Source organism: Bos indicus, chromosome 4 (genome assembly GCF_029378745.1).
Source record: "Bos indicus isolate NIAB-ARS_2022 breed Sahiwal x Tharparkar chromosome 4, NIAB-ARS_B.indTharparkar_mat_pri_1.0, whole genome shotgun sequence".
NCBI lineage: Eukaryota > Metazoa > Chordata > Mammalia > Artiodactyla > Bovidae > Bos > Bos indicus.
The window spans coordinates 45,253,217-45,266,470 of record NC_091763.1 but is presented as its reverse complement, the minus strand read 5'-3'; the positions used below and the strand labels follow the sequence as shown (position 1 = coordinate 45,266,470).

At 36.1% G+C, this 13,254-nt stretch overlaps 1 protein-coding gene across 2 annotated transcripts in view; it reads left to right on the top strand.

Moving 5' to 3' along the window:
* The window catches only part of RELN (reelin), a 558,072-nt gene that overhangs the window by 262,131 nt on the left and 282,687 nt on the right, over positions 1-13,254 (top strand). For both annotated transcript variants that reach the window (XM_070787714.1, XM_070787715.1), the window contains 2 exons: positions 4,188-4,220; positions 7,206-7,284. In XM_070787714.1, coding sequence (XP_070643815.1) covers positions 4,188-4,220; positions 7,206-7,284 — 112 coding nt within the window. The remainder of the gene's footprint in view (positions 1-4,187; positions 4,221-7,205; positions 7,285-13,254) is intronic.

Below are 13,254 nucleotides of genomic sequence, written 5' to 3'. Positions count from 1 at the left end.
TTTAAAAGTTTTTGGATTTCTCAACTAAAAACAAGTCAGAGTTTGGCATGCTTTCAATCCTAATCCTTTGCTGAAAACATGCTTTTAAAAAACATGGAGGCTTTGGTAAGACTCCATCATGATTCTTACATTGTGTTGACTTGTTTCACTTTATTTTTTAAAGCCAAGTAGAATCTTCATTTTAACTTACCTGTTTAACATTTCACTTTTAATCTGTGGTTTTGACAGAGTTGACTCATTTTGGTGACATTTGGCATACTCCTTAAGTTACCAAGATACAACTTTAGCTCAATTTCCAATTTAGTTAAGTTACTTTAAATTGTCAAGCTTTACAAAGAACATCGTTTTTTAGTTTTTGTGCCTCAATGACATTAACTTTGTGGGTAAAGATTACAGAGATGTTCTAATGTCTTCAACAAGATCTAGAGTTCATTGAAACATGAATCTATTTATTCTTTATGTTACATGTTCTATTAACCAAGATAGTGATGTTGCCATCTTGCCTAGGATTAGTAAAAATTAATAGATATCCAGAATTATGAGTTGGTTTGTTTATGCATTGCCAGTACTCATGGAACTCCTTGGAGTGATCTGTGAAATCCAACTGCAGGATATGATATCCCATGATAACTATGCTTTAATTCTAAAACATTATTGAAAGTTTGGCCTCTGACTATTGCATGGTTTATAAGAGTTTGCAAGATCTTGGTGGAAACTTCCTATTAATCTGAATTGACCCAACATTTATGGAAAGACAAATGATTTCATAAGTAATCAAGGGTTTCTGTAAACCAAAATGAACTCCTGGTATTCTCAGAAGTGAATTTGTTCTGTAGTGTAGGGTGTACAACTAATTGTTTTTGTGAATCTAGAAATATCCAGATTTGTTAACAGCTCTGTTTGGTGAGTCCCTCACAGTGTAAACTTCTATCCAGCCATTATATATATAGTCTCACCAGTGAAGCTATGTGCATGTGTGCTAAGTCGCTTCAACCATGCCCAGTTCTTTGTGACCCTTTGGACTGTAGACCAAGCTCCTCTGTCCATGGGATTCTACAGGCAAGAATACTGGAGTGGGTTGCCATGCCCAGGGGATCTTCCCAACCTATAAATCGAACCTGCATCTCTTAGGTCTCCTGCACTGGCAAGCAGGTTCTTTACCACTAGTGCCACCTGGGAAACCCACTAATGAAGCTAAATCAAGGACCATATTATGAAATTCTCCCCCTCAGTTACCTTTCTGAGTACAGAACAACTCCAGGTTGTTGTTGTCTTCCTGTCCCTTCAATCTCCTCTGACAACTAGCAGGGCCCTCACTTTCAGCGCATCCTCCCCTGTGTCTGCCTGTGGTCATCATCTGACCTAGTCTTCTTAGCACGATTCAGAGGCACTTGGAAGAATTAAGATGTCTTATACTTCTGTTAAACATGTGTCCTATCCTATTTTCTCCAAAGCTAGAGCCTATTTCTTTAGGAACATTTTTGTTCTTTCTCATTTTTAGAAACAAAGCTTCCCAGTTTAAGCCATTTGGCAACTTTATGTGGTAGCTACTATCAGTCATGCAATTTCAGATTCAAAGGAATTGTGAAATTAGACCAAAGTTGATGATGGGTGGGGGCAGTCTAGAGTCCTTGGAGAGGCAGAGAATTAGAAACAGACCAACAGAACATTGAGATAAAACATTCAGTCGATCTAGAAGGATGAGTCAGTTCAATGGAAAGGAGCAGGAACTGTATGCTTGGAGGTATGCCACTACACACATTGGAAGATTGACAAGCTAGGATCTTTCTGAAGCATACATTTTATACTTAATAAAGGAAAGAGTTAAGACCTTTTTGGAAAATTAATATAATTCAGGATCTTAGTAATTCATCCAAATCAGTAGTATGAGGCAAAGCAAGTACTAGTATCCAAGTGGGAGTGTAATATGTGTTGTTGAACTATATTATACTTCTTCAGGCTACTTACTCCAATTCTTCTGTGGTCTATTTATTCCGATAAATTTAGAAAAGGTGGTGAACTTTCTACAAGCTTACAAAATTCTTTTACACTGCGTAAAACTAGGTTGATATAGTTGCTTACTGAGAGATGATTAAAATAAGCTTCCCAGGTCCATTACTTTACTAGATTTTGGACCAAATACATATGTGTATTATACTATACACATTAGACTATTTTTCAAGGAAAAATACTTTTCATTTCACCAAGTTTAATGTGTACTATGTTCCTCTTTTTGAGGAAATAATGTTTAGTTATCTCAGACAGTGGGTATATTTTGTAAAAAGCACACTGAGTCTTCCTAACTAGTGATTGAAAACATAAGTTTGTTGAGTTAAATCCAACTGGACATTAGTTGGGTGTTTAAACTATCCAAACTGCTTATACTAAAGAACTTTAACAACATTATGAGTTTATTTTGGCATTTTTCAAACATTTGGATCTTTAGTTATTATTTTCCAAAATATCGTAAAATACATTACAACTAAGAAAGAAAATAGCATTTGATTCAATTAAGTATTTATTGAGAATCTATTACCAGCTTTAGGCTGATGTCTTCAGTGGGCATATTTTATGTCTTTGAGGAACTTATTTCTTATTGGGATAAAAGATATATACTTACTATAGATAACAGTTTTGCATGCTATAAAAGTAAGAATTGTATCATGTGATCAAGACAGTTATTTTTGATGCTGGCTTTCTGTTAGAATCAGCTGAGGAGGTTTTAAAAATACAAATTCCAAGTTTCCATTCCCAGAGATTCTGATTCAGAGGATGATTTCTAAATGGCCCTTCCATGATGATTATTTTGGAGGTGATTCAGTGAAAAATGCCATGTGCCAAAATAATTTTGGAAAGAAAGATATCAATTTGGATAGACTCCTTAGATTAAAATAGACTAATACATAATATTCTCTTTATTGCATCTAGGTCTTAGTAATCAGAGTCATTTAAAATTTATAGGTAATTTAATTGATGTCTCTGCAGATGTTTTGTTACATTTATCTAACTATTGTACTGACTAGAAAATATTTCTAACTGATAATTGCAATAAGACAAACATCTCTAGTTTGAATTACAAACTACAAACTTAACTGTGGATTTTTCATCTAACATAACTGAAGCACTGATAATTGTGATAGAAACTAATTTTTTTAATACCTAGCTAAATTTCTTCTTTAATGAATGTAAAAGATGTTAAAATATCTGTTATAGTTCTAATTTTTAGATAAGTGAATTGGCAACATTTCTTCCTAGATTTAGGAATCCACTGAGAAAAAAAAAAATCACCAAAGTGTCAGTTGGCCAGTATCCCTTATTTCCTAACTCTTACCAGAGTGCCTGTTCTTAAAATGCATATTTGAACAGGTACTCCTTTGCTGATGAATGTTCAGGAGATCATCATGCTTTCATAGTAAAATCCAAACTCCTTAGCATTCAGTTTCATAATCTTGGCCTTCCAATCTTCCCAACTTCACTTTACTACCCCCTCCTCTGAAACTTTGTTCATGTCATGCTGAAATAGTTGTACTTGTTCCAAAAGACCATTCTCTCCTACTTCTCAGTGCCATTTCACTTTCACTCCAGAAAGAAACACCTCTTCCCTCTCCTACCCCAACCTGTCTCCTCCTGCTAGTCTTTCACAACTCAGCAGCCTCTCCTGACCACTGTCTTCTCCTGGGCAGCCTAGAATTAGTATCCTTCATTTGTGCCCTTCTCACCCTATGACCTCTAAACACTATCCCATAGCACTTATTACACTATACTGTACTTATCTCCACCAGATGGTAAGCTCTTTGAGAGCAAGGAGGGTGCTTTTTGTCCCTATACTACTGCACACCCAGAATGGCCCATGGTATGTAATGGGTGCTCACGTTACATTCGTATTGTAAGTTTCAAGGAATACCTGACTAAACTTGTATGATAAATAACTATCCTGTGTGTAAGGAGTTCTACTTTTCACTTTAGGAGTAATGCATGACTTTTAAATATAACAACTAACTAGTGAGTTGAACATCTTATTTTAGGACGTTAATTGACATTTTCTTCTTAGTCCTCTAAAAAGTTCTATCTAGCTCTTTATTTGTTTAGTATGGCTTAGGTTTTATAACCATATTTGTGATTGTTTATTAATGGATTTTGCTTTTGCTGCTAATAAATCATGTTTCCATTTTTCTCTCTTGGTCCAGCTCCAACAGAGGCCACTGTGCACCCACATCTAGGTGAGTATTTGAGACTCCAGTGTCACTGACCTCAGCGCTAGATCTACTTGTTTCACTCCTTTGCCATGTGAGCAGGGCATACAGAGATGAGGAAACTCTCTGCCCTCTCTGATTCTCTGATCATTCATTGAAATAATACTCAGGTCCAGATTATACTTTAACCTGAGATCTCACTGAGGAGGTGATCCAAAAGTCCAGTTTGGGCTAATGGAAGGACTTTTGAACCTGTTGCTGCATTTATCCTTAGAATCTAGTTGGATCTGGTCTTTTGGCATAGGATTCTAATGCTGAATTTTCCCCTAAGCCTCTACCCATCATAAATAGTAGAGCATGGAGGCAATAGGCAAGGAGCTATGAGTGTGGAAGCAGATCTGAGATATCTGCTTAAACCAGTGTTGTTGTTGTTCAATTGCCAAGTTGTGTTTGACTCTTCACAACCACAAGGACTGCAGCACACCAGGCTTCCCTGTCCCTCACCATCTCCCAGAGTTTGCCCAAGTTCATGTCTGTTGAATCAGTGATGCCATCCAACCATCTTATCTTCTGTCAACATCTTCTCCTTCTGCCTTCAATCTTCCTTCTGCTTTCTCCAACATCTTCTGTCTCATCTTCTCCTTCTGCCTTTAATCTTTTCTGGCATCAGGGTCTTTTCCAATGAGTTGGCCATTCGCATCAGGCCAAAGTATTGGCTTAAACTAGCACTAGCTTGTAAAAAGAGAAATAATTTGGCCATTTCTTCAAAAACTAAAATGAGATTGTCTAAATAACTGGATGCTTTGTTTAATAGCACCATGTAAAGTTGCTTCCTCTCATTTTTCTCATGATTTTTTCATTCTGACATGTATTTAGTGGGCTGCAGTTCTTGAGGCAAGATTGTACAGTATGGATTCTGGAGCCAAATAAACTGGATTTATGTCACCTCTGCCACTTGGCTTGCATGGTGATATTGGGCAAGTTACTTAATCTTTCTATGCCTGTTTCCTCACCTATAAAATAGAAGTAATGATAGTACCTACCTCCTGTGGTTGTTATGAGGATTAGATGAATTTGTATTTCTAAAGCATAGTCAGGGATATATATATATATATGTAATAATAATATTTGGAAAAAAGGCAATACATGAACAAATAACCATAGAGGCTTACCCATGACTCTGTAAAAAATCTTTGGAAAGCAAATGATCTTTAAGAGTTAAATTTCTCATGTATGACAGTGAAGACTGATTTTAAAAGCAGTTTCCTACACACACTATTTAATAAGAATGAAAAGAAATCATCCTAGCTGACTCCAGCCTTTTCAGCTGTCTGTCACTGTGGGACTTGCAGATGGGTCAGTATTTGTCTCTTGGGCTTTCTCTTTCAACCTATAAACCCAATTAATTTATTTTTCTCTTTGGAAAATCTGCCTTGAGAAGCTCTACTTTTATGTAATGCTACAGCTTGGGGCTCCTCTTCTTTGGCAGATGAACACAAGCACTTAGAAGCATGCCTTCTGGCAGCTGAGGCAGGCTGGTGACCCACAGTGGCCCAGCCGCATCTCAGCCATATTGGGTATTTGAGAGAGCAGTACCCTGTAGGCATTTCAGACACTGCATCTAATCACTCAGAGGAATCATTAAATCACTCCCAAGCACAGAAGACATCACAGTGTTCTCTCCAGTGTAAATCCATATTCTTCCTGTTGTCGAGCCTAAGGCTTTGAGTCTGAACAGCCATTTCTCTCAATACATGCTGATTCACTGGTTTTCCCGACTTCGTTATGTGCTTACCTACTGGCATACCTGATATAAAGAGGGTGAGGGTGCCTGCAGGTGGCATTGTTACCAAAGAGAATTTGCAAGTGAACTTTGTGGTATTTGGAGGTGATATTTAATCCTTCAGTCAATTCAATAAATTATATACAAGTGAACCCCCCAAAAGGGTAAAATATCACTTTTGGAAAAAACAAAAATTTGGGGTTATGTTTTATTAATCAGATTATATGATTTTCATTTTTTTAAAAAGCATGTGCAAACTAGTCCAAACAAAATTATATAGACCCAGAGAATTTATACTAGCTCAAACAAATTTCCCAAGCAAACCATGGGAATCAGATGAGAAGATTTTCAAGCACCAAATTCACTTTTTACAATTTGTGGAGAAATAATTATCATTCCTCATACAACTTTAAAAATGAGTCTACTTACATTGTAGCTGGCCATGAAATTGTTTTTACTTATCCATCCTCTATTCAATGGAAATATCACATACACTACAGTTAATGAAAACATTCTTTGCTCTTGGCATGACCTGAATTCTTCTATAACTTAAAAAGAAGTATTTAATACAATCTCAGGTGTAACAATAATATATTTAAGACTATGGATGGTTTTCTGCCATTCCTCCTGACTTCTAACATGACTTTATTTAGAAGTTTTACTTACGTGTGTAGATAATTTCTCCTATGCAGCTCTGAAGGGGAAAATGTTAACAATTTGGAACACAGTAAATTTAAAAAAATGAGTGAATATAGGGGATGCGAAAAAGCAAGTCAGGGCAAGAGGGGTAGTAAGAAAGAGAAGAGGAGATGGGTTAGTAAATAACAGCAATGTTAGCTGACAACAAATAGCCACAATGTTCTGTTCCCTTCAGTGCTCTAAAGTGAGTTAGGCACTGACTCTATTCTGGATGTGTTGAGCTGTGAGGGGCAAGTCTTATGTGACCTTTCCTTGTAGGCTAGTGCTAACCTTGGTCTTCCCACCTCTGTGACCTGGGTGACATTTTGGTAGGGTTCTCTTTGGGGGCTCTGGTTTCCAGACTTCTAAACAGCAGAGTTATTCTTTTACTTAGTAGTTTAGGGGCACAGCAAATGCAATTAGTTGCTTGTTTAAACTTCAGTTTTAGTTTAAAATACTGTTATTCATCATAAATGTAGCATGTTGACTCTTTTGCATAGCTAAATCTATTGTTTAGTATAACCCTTTTCTAAATCTTTGTCTTCCTTTAGCTGAAATTCATAGTGACAGTATTATCCTACGAGATGATTTTGACTCCTACCACCAAAAGGAATTGAATCCAAACATATGGTAAGTTAAAGGATCATGCCTCACTTTGGTCTATAAAAGGCAAAAAAAAAAAAAAAAAAAAAGCTTCCTTGGAGTAGTTACATAAAATTAAATTGCTCTTTAGCTCTACGTTATCAATGAGAATTGTTCAACTAAGGAACTGGGATTAATATCACCTAGAGTATGTCTACTGTCTATTTCCTGACTTCTTTAAGAACTGAATCTAGGTACCCCTCAAAGCCATGGGTTTGGTCAGTTTTTTTCAGTAGTACAAGTTATTTACATAGAAAACATTGTGCTTTATTATGCCTAATAATTGCATTTATGTTAAAGGAAAGAAGGGAAATGACTTATCTGAAACTGACAGATTTTTTGAGTCATACTTCCAAATAACTTATATGTTACTGGATTACCTCATTTATACTCTAGTCTTTCCTTCCAAAGCTGTTTAGAGACAACCCTATGGGATTTTGGAGGGTAAAGAAAGAATTAACCAAAACACATACATTAGAAACTTATAAATGGATGCATGAATTTGTTGGCAGTTTGTTGTATTTTTCTGACTTTGGAGAAATGAGTCTATCCATTGAGAGCTATAGTCAGTCTACATAATTTGAGAGAATATCTGAATATGTTATTTTCTGTGGTACTAAATGATTTGTGTACATGAATAAGAGTTCAAGATAAATTAGAAGCTCTAATGTAATCAGGTTGTAACCAAAACCCAAACAATATTCAAGACTAGGAAGAGAATAACCACTTCATCCTCAAATGTCTGCATATGATATTAATTTGTTTTTCCTTATTTTCACTGTTCAACAAATATCAAACCATAGTTATTTTATTTATATAGTACATTAAAAAGGAATGTGATTCCTTCTTTTGAGTAGCTTATAGTTCAGTAGAGGATGCACTTAAAACACATTTTTAAAAAGCTTATGATTCAGGATAGAAATCCTTGAGTGTTATAAATAACATACTACAGTTCTAGAAAAGAAAGGCTGACTCTAGTGAGAGTTTCTTGGAGAAAGTAGTCCTTAACCTGAGAATTGAAGATGACATAGAGGTTTAGAAAGTCTTGATGCTTAAATACAAACAGGAACTTATGTCTTTTCTAGAAAGAAATATAGATTTAGAGAGTACAAGTATACAAAAAAATCAGACTAGACAGAGACATAGTCTTATGATTCATACACTATTAAAGAGATAACTTATCAAAAAGATTTCACTTACCTCTGAACATGTTCTAAATATAAATTTCTTAAAATAAGTTGAAAATCTTTATTAAGGAAAAGCCAAAAACTTTCTAAGCACTACTTCTATTGAAGAAAAATTCTCTCATTCTCCTCACATTTGGCTTTTTTATATCCCATTAATATAGATGTTATCAGATGATTTGTTTCTTTCAAGGCGAGTTCATTTGTGTCAAGCTAATTCATTTTCTTCAGTGAGTTTTCTTGACAAATACAAAATGTGACTTTTATGTGGTCCAAATTCTGTTATTTTTGAAATCAATAAAACGTGATTGATTTTGCTTCACCCATTTTCATGACTGATCTGGTAGATGCTTTCTTGACCGAAGTTATGGATTTTGTGTCCCACTTATTTAACCTATGGTTTTTCCTCTTGTTTAGAAAACCTTTCATTAACTTTAAAAAGCCATGCACTCCTGTCTTCTATCAAATATGCTTCAGAGTAATTTTACTTTATCCCTTATTGACCACAATCTCCTTCATCTAGTCTCCTTACGATTAAAAAGTAATAATAATAGTAATAATAACATAGGAAGCTCTCATCATTTGAGAGATGGCTTTGTTGAACATAAGTGGCAGAAGTTCTGAAATCAGGTCTGTCTGGGTGGACTTTCAAGCTAGCTACTTGCCAGCTGGGTATCTGAGAATAGTACAAAGATTGCTTTACCTCTCTGAGCCACATTTCTTGTCAGTAAAAGTGAGCCGAGTATTTTCCTAACGCCATTATTTTAAGGTTTGATGAACCTGAAAAGGTCTGGCGCATCTCCTAATGTATTGTTGCTGCTCAGTACGAATTAGTTCCTTCTTTGCCTCTCCTATTCTCTGTCTCCTACTCTACCTTTTTGTCTCCCTCCTTCTTCCCTTTCTTTCTTCCTCCTATGCTATACTTGCATTTTGGTCTACTTGCCTCTCAGGAGCTCAGATATGATCCCAAGTCATTATTATTAAAATATTCTTCAGTCAATTTATGTAAATGAGTCCCCAAGTCTTCTCTTACTGTATTCAGATCAAAAACAGACTTCAAATTAAATATATCTATATTATATAATATATTAATGAAAATACAGTAGAATTATAGAGAAGGGAGAAACAAAGAGTATTAAATATCTTAACCCCTCCCTTAAAGTAGATGTAAGCTCCCTAAAGTTAAAAACCAATACAATCAGCTATTCCAGTGAAGTATTTCCAATAACATAACAAAGCTCTCTCTTGCTTTCAACCAACATAGGCAGTTTTTGGGCTTCCCTGTTGGCTCAGTTGGTAAAGAATCCAACTGCATTGCAGGAGATCCAGGAAGATCCCCTGGAGAAGGAAATGGCAGCCCACTCCAGTATTCTTGCCTGGAGAATCCCACGGACAGAGCCTCTGGAGGGCTACAGTCCATGGCATCACAAAGAGTCGGACACGACTTGGCAACTGAACCACCACCACTACCAGGCATTTTCACTCTCCTGAACTCTGTTTTCTTGGTATACATATTGACATGCGAGTTTTGTCCCTTATGATATTATCTTTGATTTTCTTTACCCCAATTAGAAGCCACTGAGCAGCTTTGTGAAAACCAGGAAGGGGAATCCTTACTGACAACCCATAACTTTATGCCCTTGGCACACACCACCAGATAGGAAGAAGCTCAGGGTGTACTGCTTTGGGGCAAATTCCCAAGGCTCAATATATCACTCAATAATTTGTCACAAGAGAAAAGCACTCTGCTTTTATGAGCATGTTTCTTCCATAGAGTTTGAAAATCATCATGTGCATTATTTGACTTGAAATTTTTAAGGACAAGCAAAAGGAAAAATTAAGAAACTACAGTCCCATCTGTGCAATGATGGGGAGAGAGATCAGTTTAAATTTAGTCACTCACACTTTATTTGCTTCTGTTGACTTCACCTAGTGAAATCAACTTTTTTTCCCACTTCATTTCATATTATTCTTGATATCTGAATTTCTTATCTCTTGTACAAATGACTGTACACAAAAAACAAGGGGCATACAATGATATTACTATTATAATGAATGAACGTACCAGCTAAATTATTATCCCAAGTATATGACAGTGATTGGACTAGAACTAGGAAACTTTTTTACATCAACTCAGTATTGAATCTGTCTCTCTGCTTAGCTTAAATATTAGATTTGATTTTAAAATTAATAAATGTACTTAGTGTAAACTTCAATAATATTAAAAATAATAAAAATAAACCTTCTTCCCACACTAGATCTATATTCCGTCCCTCTAGAGGAATCAACTGTTACCAGTTTCTGTCAGTCCTTCCAGAAATTATTTAGGCTTACACAAGTGTTACAGTTATGAATTCTGTCCACAAAATTGGGTATCAGAGAAATAAAACTTTCGTTATTCTTTTTAACTCAATTTCTTTTCATTGTATGCCTTCTGCTAATAGTGAAAACTAAATTTTGGTCAACTTTAGCTTCCCTTCTCCCATTTTTCTGATGTTGTAGCTAAGTATCAGAGAGCTTATTAGTTCAAAGGCAAGGGGTAGGTGGGGACACACCTCTTATTCCCCAGTCCTCTGTTCCTACAGATATCCACTGAATCCTCCCTGTCTCATCTAGTTTTTGGTGACTGGTCCGCACAGGTAGCCTTCTTGCCTGTCCTAATCACTCACTCCTTCATGATGATTGCTCCATTTGATCCCTGCTTGAAGGCATGACAACTTCTGCTGCTCCTGCGCCTGGGCTGTGAATGTGTCTGTGGTGCTCTGCTGTGCTATCATGCCACTGTGGTCTTTCTGCCTCCCTGAGGTGTGGAGTATAGAGTCCTTCTGTGCTTTGACCCCCAAAGGGGGTCTCCCTTTGGTGCTGCCAGAGAAGTGGCCTTTTATCTCCCATTCTCTCAGCCATTTCTGTTTGCTTTGTTCAAATAAAAAATGAGAGGTAAAGTTACAAGTGAAGAGAACAGCAAAACCCTTTCATGGGAATATAGTGACGCCTCAGGCTTGATGAGAGTGAGGCTTCTCCACCTTAACTTGGCCCTGATGCTGGGCCACATGCAGGTAGACCTCTGGATCACAACAATAGCCACATCAGATCAAATGTACCGTTGAACCCAAGAGACTGAGAGAAAGAATGTGGATAGAGCAACACTGACTTACCAACACTGTTGACAGTTCTTCATTATCAAGTGTGTTCAGTGTGATTACACTCCTGTTGATGGAGATGGATCAGTAGAGTCTTGTTCCAATCGAGACAACCCTATAGCCAAAAAGAAAAAAAAAAAACATAGGAAGGAAAACCTCTTATAACTAAATTTAGAAGGAAAGTAAAGACCTACAAATACGCTCTATCTCAACATTTCACTTAAGCATGTTCTACTTGTGTCTCAACTACCTTTTTTATAGTTTATTTTTATGAATTAATTTATTTTAGTATCATATAAACACGGTCAGTATTCCATATGAATGGTGAGAAATCTTGATTTTTTTTTAACTAAAAAGAACTACACCTAACAGCAAAAAACTAGTAACATCACAGGTACCCATAAACAGGAGAATGGATAAATAGTGATACATTCATACAGTGGCATGCTATTCGGAAATAAAAAGGAATAACTTATTGATAGCTGAAACAACATGGTTGAATTTCAAAAATATTATGTTGAATGAAAGAAGCCAGACCCAAAATAATTCTTACTGTATGATCCTACTTACATGAAATCTAGAATAGATGATATTATCAAAAGTGCTAGAAATTAGATTAGTGATTGTTTCAGGGATGGGGAATTGACTGAGTAGGAGCATGAGGAAATTTCTAGGGTGATTAATATATATAGTATTATGAGAGCATGGGTTACATAGATGTGTACCTTTGTCAAGCTTGAGATCTGTGTATTTCCCTGTGTGGAAATTTACCTCAGTAAAAAATTTCAACAGTAATTTTAAAAAATGAGAAAAGTTAAGAAATAGGAGACATTTATGATTCATAACTTGAGTTAAAAAGAGTTCAGAGAGATGGAGAGACAAAGTTAAAAGAACTTAAAAGTAAGTAAATTTTAAAAAATAATTGAAGTTTTCTTAAGAGATGTCTTTATCCTCTAAGCAGTTAGAAAGTCAGGAAGAATCTTTGTTTTGGCTTACAGATTATCCCGTTAATGCTTGTTTTCTGAAGATCACAGAAGGAATCCAGAGCTATAATATCACTAGGCTATGATGTTCTAGTGGGAAATGGGAGACTGTTAGAAAACATGATGATAAATAGCAACTTGAAGACAACAGATGTTTCCCCTCCAGCACAGTAACAATAGCAGAGATGTTCTCTTCAGCAGAGATCAGGGAAGAACAAGAGTCACTCATCAGAAGAAGCATCTTAGATGAGTAAGTTGTGATGCCAACAGGGATATGAGACATCAAGAAGAGAGACACAAATGAAGTTGTCTCAGATCCTGTGGCACATGAAGACCGCTGCCAGTTGGCTTATCATACAGAAAGCCCCACAATTTACAGCTCTGTGGCTGGCACTGCATAGAGTTGCTTGAATCAAAAAAAGACTAGAACATTTCCATTTTTATAGGTTAAAAAGATCACACTACAGAACTAGAGAAATTGAGATCACAGACTCTGCTGCATCTGATAGTCTCTTCAAAATCCTAATTTATTGGAGCAGTTACCCAGAAATGGAGCAAAAAGATTGGTGATTTGGTGTATTAAAGTTTATTTTCTTTGAGAAAAATAATTATCTAAACAAAGACCCTAAAACGACTGAAATTTTAGTATGG